Source organism: Mustela nivalis (genome assembly GCF_964662115.1).
Source record: "Mustela nivalis genome assembly, chromosome: 14".
NCBI lineage: Eukaryota > Metazoa > Chordata > Mammalia > Carnivora > Mustelidae > Mustela > Mustela nivalis.
The window spans coordinates 540,059-561,224 of NC_139033.1; the positions used below are offsets into that span (position 1 = coordinate 540,059).

General features: G+C 48.1%; 2 protein-coding genes across 13 annotated transcripts in view; one reads left to right on the forward strand and one right to left on the reverse strand.

Annotated features, from left to right (window-relative positions):
- The window catches only part of UBE3B (ubiquitin protein ligase E3B), a 50,876-nt gene extending 39,994 nt beyond the window's left edge, over nt 1–10,882 (reverse strand). Inside the window, exons 1-9 of one of the 11 annotated variants that reach the window (XM_082700088.1) lie at nt 10,678–10,843; nt 9,007–9,059; nt 7,425–7,527; nt 5,612–5,793; nt 5,343–5,463; nt 3,933–3,992; nt 3,401–3,505; nt 1,811–1,907; nt 424–509 (exon numbers count right to left, since the gene is read on the reverse strand). In XM_082700088.1, coding sequence (XP_082556214.1) covers nt 424–509; nt 1,811–1,907; nt 3,401–3,505; nt 3,933–3,992; nt 5,343–5,463; nt 5,612–5,772 — 630 coding nt within the window. In that variant the 5' untranslated portion in view covers nt 5,773–5,793; nt 7,425–7,527; nt 9,007–9,059; nt 10,678–10,843. Of the gene's footprint in view, nt 1–423; nt 510–1,810; nt 1,908–3,400; nt 3,506–3,932; nt 3,993–5,342; nt 5,464–5,611; nt 5,794–7,424; nt 7,528–9,006; nt 9,060–10,660 lie in introns of those variants that run through there. The other 10 variants (XM_082700091.1, XM_082700085.1, XM_082700090.1 and 7 more) reach the window with 10 other exon arrangements.
- Nucleotides 10,883–11,088: 206 nt separating this feature from the next.
- The window catches only part of KCTD10 (potassium channel tetramerization domain containing 10), a 28,379-nt gene continuing 18,301 nt past the window's right edge, over nt 11,089–21,166 (forward strand). The window contains exons 1-2 of one of the 2 annotated variants that reach the window (XM_082700121.1): nt 11,089–11,206; nt 18,250–18,463. In XM_082700121.1, the coding sequence (XP_082556247.1) occupies nt 11,204–11,206; nt 18,250–18,463 (217 nt within the window). In that variant the 5' untranslated portion in view covers nt 11,089–11,203. The remainder of the gene's footprint in view (nt 11,207–18,249; nt 18,464–21,166) is intronic. The other variant, XM_082700122.1, reaches the window with a different exon arrangement.

Consider the following 21,166-nt stretch of genomic DNA (forward strand, 5'->3'; position numbering starts at 1 on the left):
TTTTAAACAGTGGTTAGAGTTCTGACAATTCCCTGGGGGGTGTGAGCTGGCACAGTAAAGCGCAGTGTGGACAGAAGGTGTTTGAGGACACAGCAAGAAAAGTAATTCCAGACACCACCCAAGAAGGAACCCAAGGGAACCAAGCCCTGAGGTGTCATTCCCGACTTTAAATGTCAAGTGACTGGGTTATTCCTGGAGCCAAAGATGGAGCACAATAGAGGGATCCCAGGGCCACTGTCCTCCCCTGACACAAACCTGACACAAACTCAAGGCAGGGGAAGGGACAGGATGCCAGGCCTTAAACTCCTCTTGCGAAAAGGTTTCTGTGGGGAAGGCACCAGATAGGCCAAAGAAATCAGTCGCAAAAATCCAAGTTCAGGTAGGGAAGAACAAGGTCCCATGATAAGGCATGGGGTCACAAACCTGCAGCACGGAATAAAACCCACGCTGGTTGAGATGTCCCATGATGTTTGCACAAATGTGGTTCATGGCTGGCCGAAGACTCTCCCCTAAATGAACAAAAAGAAAAAAAGTCTGAGAAGAAATGCACTGGCCTTACTGTGAACCGTTTATACGTGGGACAGAACATCACGGCCCAGGCCCGAGGCCACAAAGGAAGTGGAAAGTAGATTTTCTCTGGCTTGCTTTCCTACTCCCATCTTTGGTTTGGTCCCAATGTACAGGGAGAGACCAATTGCCAGAATTCTCTCTCCCAGAAGGTCCAGCTCAGGTGTCCCCTCTTAGGCGAGGAGTCCTATCATTTCCCTGGCCAGAGGTAACACAGAGGGCCTGTAGCACCCTTCCTAATTCCCTCTGAGGGCCCGGCACCCTCTGCTCTCTGTGGCTGCCTTCTCCCTGCACCGGGACAGAGCTCCCTGGAACTCAAGGACAGAACTCACCCAGTGTTAAACCACCCACCAAATCCCCTGCTTTAAAATTACCCCTCCTTCCTGGCTGGGAGCCTCTGCACATACAGTTGCCTCGGCTCTCAAGGTGTTATCCCTCCCCTTGGCTCTGAACGCTAACCCTCCCTCCAGCTCCTAGTTCAGACATGGCTCCTGCAGGGGAGCCTGAGCCCCAGACACAGTAGTAAGGCAGGTCCTCCCTGACCCACTGAACGCTCTCCCCTCTTGTAGCACTCCTTCCAAGCACCACTGGCCACACGTATATGTTCACAGGTACAGTCTGCTTATTTGCACATATGGTCACAGGTCCGTGACTTCCCTTTGGGGTCCATCCTCCTCACCAGACTCCCCAGAGTTGTGAGGAAGGGCAGACACACAGTTGTTTGGCTCCTAAACCCCCTTGAGGGCAGCGATCTTCTCGGTCTCTCTGGCGCCTGCATGGTATCTGGCACCGAGAAGGCGATTAGCCGAACGGAAGGATGAAGTGAATATACGAAACATGTAAGGCTCAGCCCACCCTCTGGGGAAAAGGAGGCAGCTTCAAGACACAAAGTTCACGGGCAAAACAGAATTATTTGCTCTCAGTGATCCTGATGTGAATGACAAGGTCAAGCAAATATTGTCAATTGGAGACTGAGATGCTAGGGGAGTTTTCAAAAACGAGATTAGAGGGACCAAGCCTTTGAATATAAATGCAAAGAGAGGAGAAATTATTAGAACACTGAACAAATTCTGGATACTGCAAACACCATCTGATGGAAGTGCCAAGGGCATCTTCATTTGTAGGGTTTTAGGTCTCTTCCTGAGACCTATGGCAGCAAACATGCTTCTTAAGAAGGTGAAAGTTCCCCAGGCTCACTATGCAAATGCCACGTGGGAAAGGTTTTGTAGCAAGTCCCACAGACCTTTCCCGCGGAGAATTTTCCATGTTGAAGTGTCTGTGAAAGTGACGAGCATCGTGAGGTACAGCGTGATGAGTCTGGAGTCCTGTAAAATTTCGGGCTGGAAACAATAAAAAAACTGAGATGAGACACAAGCCCTCCCGTCTCCCACAGCCAAGCATCCATGCACAACTGGCCTGGATGCAGACTGGCCTCCGATAAGGGAGTCAGGACTGTCCGAGTTTATCCTTTTCCTCCTGGGAAGTGACCCCTTTGGGAATTAATGGACAGAGATGCTGGCACACTAGTGCTCAAGCATGGAATCTGAAGTGCTCTTGGGAACGGAGAAGAGAATTCTTGGAAAACAGGCTGACTGGAGCTAGCTTGCTGTGTATGTTCGTACGCAGACATGTATGCATGCGTGTACACTGAAGCTGCAATGCAGAAATCCAACTGAATACAACAGGGACTCTGGGCTCAGATGGCTAGCTTTACCACTTCCTAGCTGAGTGATTTATTTAGGCCAAGTTGCTTACCCTCTCTGTACTCGTTTCCTTGGCTGCTGACAAAGGAGTAGGACCACTGCTTTCTCCATAACTTGTTAGAAATGAATGGATTAAAGTATATAAGGCACAAAGAACAGTGCCCGGCACACAGGTAACTCTATGGAATACTGGCTATTATTATAACCACAATTCATGCTTGTTGCCAGGTCAAGGCTGAGTGAGTCATTCACAAGTGCCTTGAGGGAGAGGGCTAGCAACCGATCACTGGGGGCTCTGGAGACCTCTACTCTATCACTCTGCTACGACCTGAGTCACTGCTAAGCCTCTGCCCCTGAAACCTCTCCCCCCATTGTGCAAAGTGAAAATGTCTGCTGTTTCCAACGACTCACACCCTTGCCCACATTCTCCTAACACAAGTGTGAGTACAGGACCAGGAAGGGCCAGTGGCAGTACCCCATCCTTCTTGCCACTGCGACTAGCTCAAGGTTGAGATCAGGTTCTCAGGGTGCCTTTATCAGTCCTCCCAGATTTCTAAACCAATGGGGGAGTCCTCACTTTTCTTGTGGTCAAGACAGGGTAAGGATGTGAGGTCAGAACTGCTGGCTACCACGATTTCGAAAGGGAGCAGGGATGAGAGAAAAGGGTAAAGAGAACCCTAGAAGTTCCTGGTTCTGGTCATCCCTGGCTGCCATGCTACAGAGAATATTCTATCAAAGACGGTCTCTTTCTCACTTAGCTTGTATGTATTACTGGCTGCACTGATGTCTGCTATCTGCACTTGCAACAAAAGGCCTGACTGATACAGTAATATAAGCAATAAATTATCTGTTGTGTCAAAAGAACAGAAAGAAAGCCAACAGATTTCCAGGGATCGGAGACTGTAGTAAGCGCAGGCCAATGGTCAAAATATTGCACAGAAAAGAAAGGCTCATTCTGATAACAGGATCTAACTCGCTCTCTTTCAGAACAAGGGCTCTAATAATTTCTTAATAGACTCAGACAAACTTTCAACGGAATAACCTATGAAGGAATCACGAGGACTCTCAAAACATGTACTAAAGGCCTCCAGTAAGAGGGTATATTCACAGGTGTCTTGTTTTGTTTTTACCTTGAGCTGCTCAAGAAACTCACAGCAACACCAAAGAATATGTTTGATCTGTTTAATCCACAGGAGGGTGAGATCCTTGGAAAGGGCCAGGGACACATACCACACCTACAAGCAGGAGAGAGAGAAATGTAATGGGCAGGCATGGAGACCAAAACACATATGTTGTAGCTACTGGAAGGGGACCCGTTTGCTAGCTCCAATGCCGGAGAAGGCAATGGAGATGAACAGGTGAATAAGCAGCGAGTAGGATTTATTTTAACACTAAACCTAGGGATAGAATAGCCTAGGAAGGGAATTTGGTATCTTGAGTAAGCAGTAAGAGCAGACCATAGCTCTTGGATAATGAAGAGACTTAAAAAAAAAAAAAATCAGTTACAGTTCGTTAATGTTTCGAGCTGTTACGGACATACAGGGCTCTGTGTGCCTATGCAAAGCCACACCCAACAAAATCCAAACATTCAGCAGGGATCTTTAGAGCCAAGAGACTGGCCTGAGAACTTTTGGGAGACTTCCCAGCTCCCATCCCGCTTACCTTGGGCTCATTCTCAGCATCCATGCTGCTCAGGATGTAGCGACACAACTTCTCGAATCTCTGCAAAGAGGCAGAGTGGGGGTTATACACTCCACAACCAATGCTGAGATGGGAAAAAGGCAGGAGTCCCATGGGAACCTGTCACATGTAGGCACTCACATGGTGCCAGGGGACTCACATGTGTAATCATATTGAATTCCCTCTCACAGATACAAAAACACGATCGGAGAGGCTAATGGAAGGCTCTCAGCCTGGTGGCCCACAGGCTGGATGAGCTTGACACGTGCGTTTTAGACTGGGGCTCCTTTGCAAAAATGAAATCAACCTGGCAATCTGGGCCTGCACTTTTGCAGACTGGCATCTGTCACCCGAGTGGAGCTCTCCCAGGGGCCATTCTGTAAGCACCACGGACAGAGACTTCTGCCCCTCAAACTGTCACATCATCACTTTTCTCTTGAAATGCAAAAGGAAGGAAAGTGGAAACTAAATTACACTGTCTATACCAACCCTGGATCCACCCTCAAAAGTGCTATGGTCCAGGGCCGCCACCTCATTACCCAGAGCTATAGTTTCCTCTGTCAACAGTGGTCACCTCACTTCACCTGTCTGTCCTCATCTATGTGTCTGTGTGTCCACTGCCAGCATACTTTTGCATCTCTCTAGGCTACAGGCTCCACGGGGTTAGAGACGTTGCCCATCTTGTTTCCTTCCGGGCCCCCAGTACCTTCAGGAGGGTCTGGCACAATGGAATGCTTTGCAGTAATGAATGCCTAACCCCTGGGAGCACAGAGGCACTCCTCAATGCTATCGGGTGTACTGGAACAGACAACTTGCTGCTCTGGGCTGATCACTCTAATGCCAAAGGTGCAACCAGAACATTTTGTTTGGTTTATAGGATTTGAAAGGAATTTCAAATTAGCTACCAATTCTTACAAGCAGGCACAGGATCTCCAGTACCTCCTCTTCAAAGGAGAGTAGCAGTCCACCACTGGCTGCAGCCCCAGAGTGGCTACCCACCTTGAGTGGGCATGCCTTGGACCCCATCGCTCCCTCTAATGTCCTCACCATCCCCCATCACCATCACCTCCCTTCTGGCTACTGCTCACTAGGAATTCTGTTGTTTTGTAAATGGCTTCTTTCACACATTTTCCTAACCTGCCTGGCTCCCAGTTTACATCTGACTCCAAGAGCTTATCATACTTAATGTGAAAAAGAACAGTGATGATTCTCAGAAGCACTGACCACAATGCCCACAAAACACATCCTAAGAACACAGAAAGGGCAGGATGTGGCAATCCCAGAGTTTATCTTCATGGTCTCGCTGTAAGGGCTAAATGAATTAGTATTTATAAAATACTTTAAAAAAATCTGGCCAATGGGTAAGCAGAGTGTTCACTATTATTATTTTACCTCATTATCCTCTTTAATTCTGAACAGGAACAGCAGTTTCCTGGCAATCTTAAAAATACAAAGTGCACTTTTTTTACTGAACTCAGCATCATCTGCTTTAAAAAACTCATCGATCTCTCTCCTGGGGAGGGAAGGATAAGAAAAAAAAAAGACATTTTATATTAGCTCACAGCAGCTGGAAGACTTTTCAAGAACTGTAAGAGAAAACACCATCTTTTCTTGCTATTAATTGGGAGCAAGGGAGAATGTGCTGAGCCCTTGGCACCCACCTGATTTCTCTCTGCAGCCGGCTCCGACACAGGAAACTCCGAACATGGGCCTGAATCTCAACAGCTGCCCGTTCCCGCTCCTTCTGCACGAGCCTTTCCTCTCGGGCCTGACGGGCCCTATCAATGAACCATGCTCTCGAGGTCTGAGAAACGGTGAACATGTTTGCAAACTTGCACAAACCCTGTGGGGAAAATGGTGAGCGGCCTCTGTAGGCCATTATAGGAAACACACGCACAGGAAGGGGCTCCGGAGCCAAGGGTGGGCAGGCACTGGGGCAACAGAGAGCTACTTGGGACCTTTCTGTATTCTCCAAAAAGGCTAATAGCTCTCCTGGCACAAGTCCCAACTTCCTACTGGCTCTTTTCATGCAACTCATCTAGACCAACCATGCTCTTTCCTGTATTAAATAATTACATCTGCTTAAAAGAAAGAGCACAAAATCTGCCATAGGGTATGGGCTCTGTAATCGTTTAACAGATGAACAAGGCATGAATCAATTCCATCCATAACGCTCTAATGCAAACCAGGCATCCTCCAGGTCAAAGGTTCCTAGATAATCGAATTCTCTGAAACAGTCTAACACTGAGCAGTCAAATTTATTTTTGCCAAGTTAAGACTTGGAAGGGGAAAAGAAAAAAAAAAAAATCAAACAATTATTTACTGTCATTATTTCATTCAGCCATTCACTCGACAAATATTTACTGGCACTTATTTTGTGCCCACCACAAAAGAAACCTTTAATCTTTCTGGACAAAGGCTCTTTTTAATGCTAAAAAAGCTAAATGTGATTCCAGAATGCAAAACAATCTGTTAATTGAATGTATTTGTTTTTATGTACAATTTATTCTGCCATCCTTACTGATCCCATCTTGCCATGGGCTGATGAAGACTCTGGGCCAGAACTCTGCCATCGACTGACTGTCATGATTTGGACAGAGCTTCTCAATTATCCATTACATTTTTTTTTTAAATTTTTAATTTTTTATAAACATATATTTTTATCCCCAGGGGTACAGGTCTGTGAATCGCCAGGTTTACACACTTCACAGCACTCACCAATATCCATTACATTTTTATCTAAGTTACCAGTAACTGTCTTTTCCCAAAGTGGCAGGTTTGGCTATCAGCCTAGTGTACACAACACTGGTCCATGGAGGCTCCCACACTGAGAGGTTTTCTTTGGAGGCTTGAAAACTGTCATTCTGTCCCAAATATATAATCAGCCCAGCTGACAAAACGACTGAAATGGATTACTCAGAAATCCATACCTCCCTGGGAAACAATCTCTTTACTGTGTTACCTCCCTCAAAGCAGTGCCCAGGTGAAAACACCATCAAGAACAAAAAGCTTAGGGCACCTGGGTGGCTCAGTGGGTTAAAGCCTCTGCCTTTGGCTCAGGTCATGATCCCAGGGCCCTGGGATAGAGCCTCACATTAGGCTCTCTGCTCAGCGGGGAGCCTGCCTCTCTGCCTACTTGTGATCTCTGTTGGTCAAACAAATAAATAAAATCTTAAAAATAAATAAATAAATGAATGAATGAATGAATGAATAAATAAATAAATAAATAAAAAGCTCATTCAGGGCTCCTGCCAGATCAACCTAGTGAGGGGTCTCAGTGGTCCCTTTTCGACAGTAATTCACATCTATTAAACAAGGCTTTCCCAACACATGGATCTCTCATCAATAACTGTCAAAACAAATAAACAAAGCCGACCTGATCACAGGAGGGAGGGGAAGAAGGCAGAGGAGGAAAAGATAACACTCTTCTGAATCACTTGCTCTCTCTGCCCAGCAGAAGCCTGGAGAGCTCACCTGAGGACCTGCCTGTGATACAGAAATGCCAGGTAATCATTAGTGATGTTGTCAAGGACTCACAACTGAGGGCAGCTTCTTGCTTCAGAGGAGCTTGTCTTTTCTGGCAAAAGCAGAAGGAAAAAAAAAAAATCCAGATTCAGGGTTAAGTGTTATAGATAGGGCATCCTATAACTTCCTCACCAAATAAAATAATTTAAAAAAATACCTCTGGTTTGAAACACTAAACTAGTGTTTAAACACTAGTGTCCTTTTTATTTAATGTCTGATATCACCCCAGGCCTTCAGCCTAAAGGGAATAGACTGAAAACAAGCCCAGAGAAGCTGAATGAAAGCTGTACTTGCTTTATGACAGTAAGCAAGAACAGGAGAAGGGAATGTTAAACAGCCATTGAAAATTATGTTTGAGATTTTTTAACCATAAGAAAAATGTTTATGCTGGAGAAATGAAAAAAGAGCTGGCTGTGGATCCATATGATCCCAGTTACATAATGAAAAAGAAAAATGCATGTGCACACAGAGGCACAAAGCTGGGAAAAAGAAACACACCAACAAGTTGAGGGCAGTTGTTTTGAGGCAGAGGGATTACAGGAAGTTCTGCTTCCTTAACCAGGCTGTTTTCTAAATTTTCTGCAGAACACACATGATGAGGCAGCATGGCACTGAGAAGCACACCCGCTTTGGAGTAACAGAGCTGGAGCTGGTCCCCAGCTCTGCCAGGTGCTGGAGAGAGATGCCTCAGAGGCTTTCTGCCTTCATCTCTTTAATGGTGGAGGCTAAGGACAACCAAATGAGATCATGTATGTCAAATACCTGTCATGGTGGCTGATGGTGCGCAGTCAACAGTAATCAATGCATTATCTTTACAGACAGGAGTTTTATTTTGTTTGTTTGTTTTCCAGCTCTTCAGTAGGGGCACCTGGGTGGGTCAGCCGATTTGAGTGTCTGCTTTGCCTCGGGTTACTATTCTGGGGGGCCTGGGATCTGGCCTCGCATCGGAGTCGGGGCACCCTGCTCAGTAGGGAGTCTGCTTCTCCCTCTGCCCCTTCCCCTGCTTGTCCTCCCTCACCCTCTCTCAAATAAATAAAATCTTAAAACAAAACTTCAGTAGAGGCTCTCATCTGCACACTCAGGTTCTTTGGGTAGGAAATAAGGCTGGGACCACTACATTTCTCACCCATTAAATTTTGTCCTATCCCTGGGTACAATAAGATTCACCAGTCCTATCATTTGGGCTATGACCCTGTTTAGATTGGGTAATAGCTTCAAGCTTCTGAGAGCTGCACAAGAGAGGGCCCTACCCGTGAGCACAATGGTATGATCATTCCTTAACATGTAGAAAGCTCCTCATTTGGGGGTGGGGGACAGGGAGCCTCTTCTCAATGGAAAAACAGGAGGATGCATAGGCAAACTGTGACAAAGTAGCTGTAAGACTATCTCAAAACTTTCACTTCTCCCAGGGAACCTTGCAGAGGAGCTTTTGCAGCTTTTCTAGCTCCTTCTTATTCACCTCTTCTATCTGCCTAGAATCTCCAAGTTCATCAAACAAATAAAATACATTATGAAGTCTTTAAATACTTACTCAAAGTAACTGTAATGAAGGATTACACAAACTTCGACACAATCAAAAAAAGGCTGTACGTAATAGGAAAAAAAAAACCCGAGTCAAAATACCCTTGGTTCTTTCTTACTCTGATTCTACCTCATTTGGCCAAATTGCTTATCCTCTCTATACCTCAGTTACTTTATCTGTAAATTGAGGACAATAGTACCTACCTCCTATGGGTGCTAAAAGAATTGAAATATTTACACTTCTTCTATTTTGACCTAGTCAACACGACACTCTGATTAGGATTAGAGTGGGAAGATTTTAACAAGGAGTATTTGAAAGTAGATAGCATGTAACTGAGCTTTACTGTTATCACCTAGACTTAAAAAACAAGCCAAAAAAAAAAAAAGAATCCAAAAAGCTTACCATCCAGTTAGGGAAAAAATGATATATGTGGAAAATTAGGAACATAAGAGGTTGGTGATAACCACAATTATTTAAAAAGCAAAAAGGAAAATAAGTTGATTAAATATCCATTATGTGTCATGTCCCTTCTATATCATAAGCCAGCAACCGTGTGAGATCATTTAGTTATGTCCCATAGTCCATGTTAGACAATTAGAAAGGGGCAGAGCCAAGATTTTAATACTAAGAGACTGGACTCAGATGCTTTTCTACTTCTATATTCCCATGGTATCTGCTCAAAATCAGTCTTCCCTGGATGTGGTCAGTTTCCTGGATAATTATGAAAGAGTCCAGAGGGTATCAACCAAAGGTGAAGCATCATAAACATCAACTGTCTGAGCCCAGGAGGATTTTCCTCCTATGGTGGAAGAGCTGGGCAGCCAAGTTTAGTGACCACCACCATTTGTTAAGGGCAGATCGTGTATCAAACACTGTACAGCTATTTAACTAACTTTGTCTTTTCAACAGCTCTTCCGGGTCTCAGTGATACAATTTTTAAATAGGCAACAGGACTCAGACTGTGAAGAATAACAGCTATCATTTATTGAAGGGTACAGCCTATCTAGGTGCACGGTATTATCAATCCTACCCTCCCACAGAGAAAATGAAATGTAGAGTGGACATGAGTTTTTAGAAGTCACTAGACTCCCGAATTTGAAGCCACTTTTCTAACCGAAAAGACCCAAGGGACTCCGTTGCTCACAGGGCAGCAAAGAAAAGCTGAGAATGCAAGGCTGCCGCTAGGGCTGTTAGAGTCCGATTACGACCAAGTTTTTCTTATTGAAATCATTTACACCAGCTGTCTCTACTGAGAGAGCTGAGTGTCAGACACTAAAACCTGTATTACACAACCTCCTCTATGAAACGAGCTAATTACTCCATTTTACAGAGCAAGAATGCGAAGCTCGGAGGGGTGAGGGAATTCACTCAAGGTCATACAGCGAATGAATAGGACTCGAACTCCGGTTTGGGTGACTCTGGAGCCCAGCATCTTTCCTCAGGATCAACAACCATGATAACAAATCTTTTTCACCCAGCAGTACTCTGTCTATACTTCCCAGAGATGAAAAAGGGTGGAAACGGCTACGAAGAAATTTCCCCGCACCCCCGCCCCTCGGGACACGAAAGCCAGTCCCCAACACCTGCCCTCCTACTTGGGGAGGCAGGGACCCGGCCGAAGGACCATCTCCCCCAAAGCCCCCCCCCCAGGAGAACCCACAACCTGTTCCCACTCGCTACCCGCAGGCCGTGGACCTTTATCCGCTCGTAGCCCCCCTCGCTCGGGGTCGGGGCCGCAGCTACCGCCGTCTCAGCCCAATACCTTTGGGTTTAGCCAGACCCGGGGCAGCGGCAGAGAATCGACCGCCATCTTGCCCCGGGGTGTCCGCTCTCAGAGCTCCGCTGGGAAGCAACTATCTAGTTCCGGTAAACGACAGTTCCGCAGAGCTTCTGTACCCGGGAAGGACGATCTCTCTGCATCTTTCCCTCCTCCTTGGAAGGTGAAAAGAGGCGGACCATTCAAGAGCGGGTTAATGCTTGATCCAGCCGAGATGCAATCCACTCCAGCCACAGAGACTGGAGGGAACGCAGCCGATGTGCAGGCTCACGACGGACTCTTTAAGAAGGAACCCTCTGCGGGGCGGAAGCTGGCTGCGGCAGCGGAAGTTCCCGCCCCGGCCCCGCCTCTCCCCCCGGCTTGCGCGAGCTGGGTGTTTCCTGCCTCTCTCAGTCCGGTTTTGGAGACTCCTGCGTCCTCCGACTTTTCATGGTAGGGAGGGCGTTGCCTACCAACGGGGGCCTCTGGGTGGCCAGGAGAGCCCGCAGAGGCAGAGTAGAGAAGGGGCCGAGGGTGGGGGGAGTTGCGGTGAGGGGCTGTCGCGAAAGGGGAGAGGTGGTTGGGGGATTGGGGGAGCGAGGCCGGGGGTGGGGGAAGGGTTTCGGTGGATAATTTGGTGGGGTGGTCCTTGGCTGTTGGGGATCGGGAAAGAGCGTTTGGTCTTGGGGGAGTAGATTTGTGTGTGGGTGAGTTGGGGGGTGTCTCTGAGTCGACTGCTCATTGGAAATGGGATTGGTGATTGTGAAGAGAACAAAGAGGGGTCGTCGAAGATGGACATTGGGGTGGAGAGTGAGGATGGAGGGTGTTGCGAAAGAGAACGGTTAGGTTCTGACAGCGACGTGAGATTCCTTGGGGCGGAGCGTTTGGGGTTTTTTTTTAAAGTTGTGACTGCAGTCTCTGGGTTTCAGGAAAGTGGAGAAAGGACTTCCAGGTGCTTCTAAACATAGGGCGCGAGGGGGTGCTAGGGGGAGAAATAGAGGGAGCTGGAGGACAGATGTGCATCCGGTTTCTAGAGGGATGCCAGGGGCTTGAAGTCAGGGTACCGTCACCACGGAGCCCAGCGCCCTTAACTGGTGCCTTGGTACCTATCTAGTCACTTCCGTTGGAGCCTGAAGTGACCACACCTCAGGAGCTGGGAATGGGTCATGCTGTCGTCCAGCGGTGGGAAGGGTTCGTTTTGCTTGTGATCCTTTAAGGGTCTGTACATTAAATGGCCCTTTGGCCGTGGGTGGGAATGACCAAAGTTCCGCCTTGCTCCTTCTTTGCCTCCTGTCTTTCCTGGAAAACACAGTCTTTAGAGAAGATCAGTTTCAAGGACACTGCCGAGAAACCTTAGCCAACTTGTATCTGACTTTGCTCCATTTTATGCAAGATAAGGACCACCTGAGGAGAAGGATGCATTAAACCAGTGTGGTTTTCAAACTGCTCCCCAGACCAGCAGTAGCAGCAGCATCACCTGGGAACTTGTTAGAAATGGCCAAATTTTCAAGCCCTCCCACTGATTACTTGATCAGTCTGCAAGTGGGTTCCCTTGATCTGTTTGAACACACCCTGTGGGAGATTAATGATTTCTTGATTTGGGCTTTGTAATGAAAGGGGCCTGAGTCCCGAGGACACTTGTAGTTCTGATTCTTTGGTTTTTCTCCCCTAAAAAGTGGGATTGATGATTATGTCTTCTTCACTGGACCTCTGGGAGAAAGAGGCCAATAGCTTGCACAGAGGGAGAGAAAATAATTTAGCAGGACACTTGGAAATAGCAGTAGGTGCCCTATAAGCAAGTTTTGGGTGCAAAATAATAACTATGGTTATGTGGCCTATGTGGTGCAGTTTGGTTGAAATGTAACAGCAGACTTTCCTGAGTAGTAGAAATGCCCTTAGTTTGGGGAAGTTTTATAATTAGCAAAAAGGCCTTGGCTCTTTGATGAAGCTGCTTAAAGAAGCACCTTCGCTCTGTGGCTTTTAGCTGGGGCTGCACCTTAGATCACCTGAAGAGTGTTTTGTTTTTTTTTTTAATAGAACAATTTTATTCATAATAGTACTTATTTATTTTTTTTTAGATTTTTATTTATTTATTTGATAGAGATCACAAGTAGGGAGAAGGCAGGCAGAGAGAGAGGGGGAAGCAGGCTCCCCGCTGAGCAGAGAGCCCGATGTGGGGCTCGATCCCAGAACCCTGAGATCACGACCTGAGCCGAAGGCAGAGGCTCAAACCACTGAGCCACCCAGGCGCCCCTCATAATAGTATTTATTTGACAGAGATCACAACTAGGTAGAGAGGCAGGCAGAGAGAGAGAGAAGCAGGCTCCCTACTGAGCAGAAAGCCCGATGGGGGGCTTGATCCCAGGACTCTGGGATCATGACCTGAGCCGAAGGCAGCGGCTTTAACCCACTGAGCCACAGAGGCGCCCCCCTGAAGACCTTTTTAAATACTGCTGACCTGCCCTCCCCACCCCCAATTCTGATGAATTGGCCTATAAGCACCCAGGTGATTGTAATACAGCCTGGTCTGGGACCTCTGGTCTTAAGGAAGTTTGAGGTTCACTAAGGGCTAGGTGTCAAGTACTTTAACATTCATTCCCTGAAGGTTATTATGAAGATTATGGCTTTACGTTTATTTTACAAGAAAGGAAACTAAGACTCAGTTAAAACGCTTGTCTGAAAGAAAAAAAAAAAAAACGCTTGTCTGAACCTCGCACAGGAAGTGGTGGAACTGAGACTACTCAAGGTTTCTCAGACTTTTGAACAAACCTTCCACATGCATATCTCCCCCCAACACACAAGAGAGACAGTTGCAGAGAGCTGTATGGAAAACGAGCAAGGGTGAAGGGTTTGGTGCCTTCTTCTCCTGTTGTACTTGCTCAAGCCTCTTTTCAGGTCAACACTTTTCCTTCTTGGCCTGATTTTTATTTTTTAAGCATGTATACAGTTGCTTCCTGTCTGTGGGTCTGAAGCTGTGAGATAGGGGCTGGGTTTTGTTCATGATGCTTTGGTTTATTTTTGCGTGCGGCCAGGAATTTACTAGGCCAATTGAACAAGAGGTTGGGGACCTTCGCCTAGAGGATGAAATTAATAGGTGCATGGAACTACTTAGAGCGGTGGGTTGCAATCTTGGCTGCACACTGGAATCACCTAGGGAAGTTCAAAATTATTCTGTTGCCCTGGCCATATTCCCAGACCAGTTAACATCAGAATTTACACGGATAGGACCCTGATGTCAGTTTTTTTTTTGTAAGGGGAGAGCTACTGTTGAGAATCTGTAACAGGATACTCAGAGATCTAACTGGACTAAACTCTTCTGATTGAATGGAATTGGTAACCAATACCAATTAATGCCGTGTTTGGGTTTTTTTTTTTTTTTAATAAAAGATTTTATTTATTTATTTGACAGAGATCAAAAGTAGGCAGAGAGGCAGGCAGAGAGAGGGGGAAGCAGGCTCCCTGCTGAGCAGAGAGCCCAATGTGGGGCTCGATCCCAGGACCCTGGAATCGAAATTGAAAGTTGTGACTGCAGTCTCTGGGTTTCAGGAAAGTGGAGAAAGGACTTCCAGGTGCTTCTAAACATAAGGGCGCGAGGGGGTGCTAGGGGAAGAAATAGAGGGAGCTGGAGGGCAGATGTGCATCCGGTTTCTAGAGGGATGCCAGGGGCTTGAAGTCAGGGTATCGTCACCACGGAGCCCAGCGCCCTTAACTGGTGCCTTGGTACCTATCTAGTCACTTCCGTTGGAGCCTGAAGTGGCCACACCTCAGGAGCGGTTAAAGCCTCTGCTTTAACCCACTGAGCCACTCAGGTGAGGCTTTAACCCACTGAGCCACCCAGGTGCCCCCCCATGTTTGTTTCTTATAACCACTCTTGCTCTCCCCTGCCCCACCTCCCCAACCTCATTAACGATGAAATCAAATCTTTGAAACAAGTGAAAAAAGGAGGATTCCAGTAGCAATGACTGAGGACTTCTCTGTAGAGAGGAGTGCTCTCTATAGAGAGATTTGCTTTAAGAGGCTTATTGTCTGCTGCTTTGTGTCCTTAGCTCGGTGTTGTGCAGGCTCAGGGACACGAACAGTCAGAACCTTTTATCCAAGGGCAATTCCCGAATTGAGGTGACTGACGTTTGGAAGGGTGGGCTCTGGAAAGGTTCGGAGCTTTCTTTGTCCATTCTAATGAGTCTCAGCCTAGATCCAGATGGTTTCTACCTTTACCTCTTAGTGATTCAGGTGGGGTTCTGGTAGAGCTGGAAATGGTCTTAAGAAAGAAGATAATTGGAGTCGTTGAGCACATTCTCAAATAATCATAGTTTGAGTCTTCTGTGTTGCGGTATCTGCACTGAGCCAGTGTGCTGAGTGCTTTGTGGCATCGTCCCCCATGGCCATCCTGGGAGGGAGACACTGCTGTTGTCCCTGTCTGATAGACGGGACATGACTCAGATGACTCGCCCAGGCTCCCACAACTGGTCAACCAAATGGCAGGGCTGGGCCCTTAAATTCAGGTCTGACTTCAAAACCCAAGTCCTTAGGCACACATTGCCTCCCATCTTTTTTCAAGGCTTTTTTTGTACTTGATAAAGAAGGGAGGGTGGGGCACTCCCTCCTCAATGTATATGTTCCAGCACTTTATATTTTAAGCATGAATGTTGATAAAAATCATGGGCCCAAGGCCAGATGGGACTTGCCCACATCCTTGCTCTGTCACTGACCCACCTCCAGTACCAGGGCACTTTGGGAAGTGACTGAACTCCTCTGGGACGCGCCTTCTGTTCCAATCTACTAGATGGAAATAACAGTAACTGTGTTCCAGCATTGTTTGGATTTTAAATGTTGTATGTAGTGGTAGAGATGAAAACTGGTACCTACTGGGTGGGGGCAGGAAGGGCGTTGGTGGGGGCATGGAGGGGCTTTTCTGGAACCATGAAAATGTTCTCTATTTTGATCTGAGTGGTGGCTGAACAGATACATATACTGACCAAAACTCCTCAAACCACGCACTTAAAAGGTACTTTCCTATGTGCAAATAATCTTTCAAAAAGGTATTGGAAAGTAAAAGTACATTGAAATATACTTTGATTTGTTTGTTTCTTAGGTGTGTTACAAAACACTAGACCATTTCCCAAAACACATTATTTTTGTGTGAATTTAGATCAGAAAGGGTGCTTTAAAAAGTATTTCCATTTTGGAGCAATTTTCCCTAACTGAAAAACCCCCAAACGCCACACTTGTAGGCCTTCACCCTCCGCCACCAAACTCTTTCTTGTCCCCAGTTACTTCTATCTTCCCGTGGACAGAGTATTTCTGGGGGAAGTGTTGGTGATAACCTTTAGTGTAGGGTTTCTGGGGACTGATTTCAAAGGAAAGCTGGAAGGGAGGGGTCACTGCTTTCTCTTTCACACCAGGTGATAAAGCAAGAACATTTTCTTGAAAAAACACTTTTCTTTCCAGGAGCCCATTCTTCCTGTGCCTCCTCCTCCAGGGCCCCTACTAGAGTCCCCCAGTGGGTGATATCCGGCCACTCTTTTTGGGTGGACGGAGGTTGAGAGGGATGGCCCTTGCCTGTGCTATTACTGATCAGTGGATGCAGGTTGCCACTCATCATTAGTCCCTTCTCCCACTGAGAAACAACAGTTGAGTTTTTCCTATTATAAATGTAATATATGTTAATTGTGGGAGATCCTGAAAAGATAGAAAGGCATAAAGAATCTAAAAAACAATCCTTTTTCAGGATCAGGGTATTGTTTTTTAAAGCTTTGACCTGTCTACCCCCCCCCCCCTTTTGCCTATAGTCAATAGTTGTGACAATAAGGGAGAACCACTGAACATTTCAGAAAGAGGATTGTGGCTTGCCTTGGGTGATTGTGGGTAAGGGTTCAGGGAAGTGGGGTTTTGCTCTGTATTGAATGCTGTCAGGAAGGAGGGTTAATTCTTGGGTGGGGCCTCAGTAATTCCTGTGTTGAAGGTGGGGAAGAATGAAATGGGGCTAGAGCTCTAACTGGTAAAGAAACAGCAGGGAGGGGGCGCCTGGGTGGCTCAGTGGGTTAAAGTCTCTGCCTTCAGCTCAGGTCATGATCTCAGGGTCCTGGGATTGAGCCCCATATCAGGCTCCCTGCTCCGCGGGGAGCCTGCTTCCTCCTCTCTCTGCCTGCCTCTCTGCCTACTTGTGATCTCTGTCAAATAAATTAAAAAAAAAAAAAAAAAGCAGGAAGTCACATTTGTTGGGATATGGCAAGGTTTGGTCACTTTTTCTGTTTCAGGCAATGTTCTTGTTTTTGTCTGTGTTCAGACTTAATTACAGAATAGTCTTGTTTATGTCTTGGCCCATCAGCCACTGAGTGGCCTTGTCAGATCGTGACATGCTGTATGAATTGTTCCTGTTTGGAGGAAACATCAAGGCCCAGAAATGAGTGGTGGCCCAGGTCCTGGCTATCAGGGGCCACTTCCTCTGTACTGTGCCCTAGACTCATAGAGATTCGTCCCGCTCTCAGACATCTTCTCCAGCCATAGACCCTTACCTGTTAAACAAATGTTCTCGTTGAGTACAGCCTCCTTTCATAGGCCTGCTTAAATCAGATGGTATGTTCATTTCTTTGAGAGGGACACAAGCTGGCAGTGCCATTAAGAAGACTGTCATCTGATCTTGCTATTCGGGGCGGCGCTAGTACAGGAAGTCTCTAATTTTGTAATAACTTGCTTCCAAGTGTTTTTAATGTCTGTCATGTAGTCCTGAGAAACACTTCCCCCTGACAGGAAGGATAAGGAGTGGTAGTTGGGATCGCACTCGATTCATAAAATCTGATTTCATCTGCAGTTCAGAGGTTGAGTGTGACAATAAGGAAACCGGGAGAGACTTGGGCAATGCTGGAAACTGCTTTAGTATGCGTACAGGGTGTTGGCATGTGGGGAACAGGCAGAAAGGAAGTCGTCAGGACACAAGATCAAGTGATAAACTTGCACTCACAGCGTCAGTAGGGGAGGAGGTCAGTATATGAGGCTATCCGGGTGGGGTTTGGGGTACCCAGTAACCCAGCTCCCACCAGTTGTGGGAGTCTGGGGGCCCAGTTGGCCTCTGATTTTTTTTTTTTTTTTTGAGACTTTATTTACTTATTTGACAGATAGAGATCACAAGTAGGCAGAGAGGCAGGCAGAGAGAGAGAGAGAGAAAGGAGGAAGCAGGCTCCTGGCTGAGCAGAGAGCCCATCAGACTCGATCCCAGGACCCTGGGAACATGACCTGAACTGAAGGCAGAGGCTTTAACCCACTGAACCACCCAGGCTCCCCTGGCCTCTGATTTTAAGAGGAGCCCGAAATCCAGGGGCTTTTTTGGTGAACTCTCCCATGTTGTCAACCTTGGGAGCCACCTTTAAGATTTAAATGTGGTATAGATATGGGCCAAGCAAAACCCCTCTGGACGCCAGATTCAACCCAGAGGCTGCAAGAGGTAAAGCAGGCCTGGCGCCGTGTCTCTGGTGACCCCATGTCTTCTCCACTGGCAGGAAGAGATGTCAGGAGAAAGTGTGGTGAGTTCAGCGGTGCCAGCAGCTGCTACCCGCACCACTTCCTTCAAGGGCACGAGCCCCAGCTCCAAGTACGTGAAGCTGAATGTGGGCGGGGCGCTCTACTACACCACCATGCAGACACTGACCAAGCAGGACACCATGCTGAAAGCCATGTTCAGCGGGCGCATGGAAGTGCTCACGGACAGTGAAGGTAAGTCCACCGTCTAGGCTCTGGGGACGGGCTTGTGGCCCGGGGGCTTCATTCTGGTTCAGAAGGCCAGTGGCACAGGGGCAATTGTCCACACAGCTACAGATTTCAAGCTGCGCTCCGTGTTGTCTCAGAGTGCGGGGAGCCTTGACAGTGAGTCCCCCAGGAGACCAGATCTAGTCTGGGGGGTGTTGTAAAGGAGGGTTTCCCTGAGGAGGTCACAGATGAGCTGAGATGTGAAGAGGAGTTGGAGTCACCTGGGCGGGGACTCGTAGTCCTGACCCAGTTGTCGATAGGCCTTGTGACCTTGAGAAAGTCTAAGCCTCAGCTCTGAAATGGTGGCTGGGTGAGCTGTCCTGGTCGGTCCCTTGCCAGTTCTCAGCGGTGATTCTGTGACTTTGGAGTGAAGCTCAAGCGAGGGAGAGACGTGAATGTTTTCTTGGACTCTTGTCCTCCCGGGATGGGGGCCTGACAGAGACTCAAGATCTGGACTGAGTCACCACTTCTTGTGTAGTAGCTGGTGATGCCAGCCAGGTAACATGGGTATAGTGATACCTGCCTCATGGGGCTGTTGGTGCGCAGTATTCCAAATACATACATTCAGTCCGTGTTTTTCTTTCCTTTTTCCTCATGGCAAGTCATGTTCGTGAAAGGTGAAGAATTCTTTAAAGTGATCTTGCTCCCCACCTGGAATAATCCAAGAGCGCCTGACAAGGGAAACAGTCTTGCCTGCCTGGGTTTACGGGGCAGGTCACGTGGGGTTTAAGGATGGCACCATCCTTCCCTTCTTTGGCCTGAGATTGCATAAGATCTGGCCAGACTACAGCCTAGCTGGACCCTGCCTTACCTGTTTCTGAGGTCGGCTGCTGTGCTAATGCTCGTGCCTTCCCTGGGACGTTGGTCCCTGGGAGGGTGGGCGAGTTTTGTTATAGGTAGGTGGGATTGGGGACCCAAAGCTTGAGCTGTGCGCTAGTTAGCTTGTTTCCCTTGGTGTCCTAGAGAAGGCTGGGCTGTGAGGCTTGAGGTTCTGCTTCCCTGGGCTTCCAGGGAAACTCAGGGTTCTGGCCAGGCCATCAGGTACATGAGGTTGGAGCCCCAGAGCTTCCTTCCGTGTCTCACTCAGAGAGCACAGAGCTTTTTATGAGTGGGAGGACCCCTTTGCAGAGCCACACCCAACATCGCCCAGGGGAGTATTTGTAGAGACCGAGACAATAGCACCCCAGCTGCAAAAGGAAACAGACCTTATCTGAGAACCCAGGATTGTTGTAGCTTTTCTTCCGCCCTCCCCAGTCTCTGGTGGGGCTCAAGAAAAGCGGCGGAGTCACCTTGGAAGCTAAGTTGGAACCTCATCTCCTTGCGTCCTAACACCACACCGGGAACAAGCCGGTGCTGAGGCTCATCCATCCCACAGTGGGAGAGACACGGGTGCTCCCTGGGCTCGGGCTTCTGAACAGCTGGCGGAGGCTGCACTGGCCCCGGTGCTTCCTGGACACCATGGCCCCTCCGGGGGAAGCAGGGCTGCCTTTGGCACTCAACCCTGGACATTTTTGTGAGGCTCCGCTAGAGCTCGAGCTCCATCCAGCCCTCCGCCTGCCTCAAGATGCTCACCATGTGACATCTCACGGTTTTTCACTCTTCAGCTTTACCCTTCCTGGGGTGGTACTGTTTGTTGCTACCTTTCAATAAGTGAGAGATCCTTTTCAAAAGCTATGGGACTTTTCTTAAAAAGAAAGAGTCACTGAGCTCAGGGCTTGCTGGCTCATAGTCTGGGCTGGCCTTGGTTCACCGAGGGCCCAGCCCCCGGGCCAGGTTGCCTGGGCGCAGCAGCATACTGGGTCATCGCCAGCTTTGTGTCTGGTCTTTGGCCCACCCTGAGCCAGGCAGCGCCATCCTGCTGGCCCTGGTGAGTACACCGCACGGCCTGACCGGTGGCCCGAGTGTTGGCCAAGGTATACCCTTGGGTCTACAGATTAACCTGAACGTCTCGCATCTCACAGCTGCACCTAGGGCTTCGGGTGGGAAGCCTGTCAGCTGCAGTGAGGTTTGCCACACACAGGCCCTAGCAGCGAGTGCAACTCCCTGAGGCGAGTGGGTGTAGGAGCGTGTCCTGCTGGCTGAGGAGTTGGGGGCAGGGGGCTCCGAGGGCATGGAACAGCAAGGTACTGAGCTGCTGGAAACCCCTGAAGGGTGCCCGAGGAGAGGACCTGGGCCCTAGGGTAGGTGATGGACTCTCCCTTGTGCCCCGTGCTCTCCTGCCTGTTGGCGATTTGTACTGCGTGTGTTCGGTTCCTGAACGGGGCAGTTTGCAGTGAGTGGGTCTGGGCCCTGGTTCTGTCCCAGGGTTACAGTCAAAGCTGCTGTGTATGTGGCACTGGGCTGATGTAGACTCATGTGGCATTTTCTGGTAATAGGACAGAGGTGACTTTGAGCTTGACTCTGAGCTTGTTTCCACTTTTCAAAGTTGTGAGGGGTAATGCTTTCCAGGGTTGTGACGGGACTAAGTGAGGGCATGAACAATGGAAGGCTTTTGGTGGAGTTCACGACAGTTGGGAGACTCAGTCTGTGGGGACTGCTCACTCCTGTTGCAGCCTGCCTGGGTGGGGTGTGTCCAGGGGGAGGGAGGAGTGCTGTGAGGGGCTGGAGAAGCAGGTCTTGGCAGCACCCAGGGGAGAGGGGGCCTGCCTTGGCCTTGGGGGTGAGTGCTGT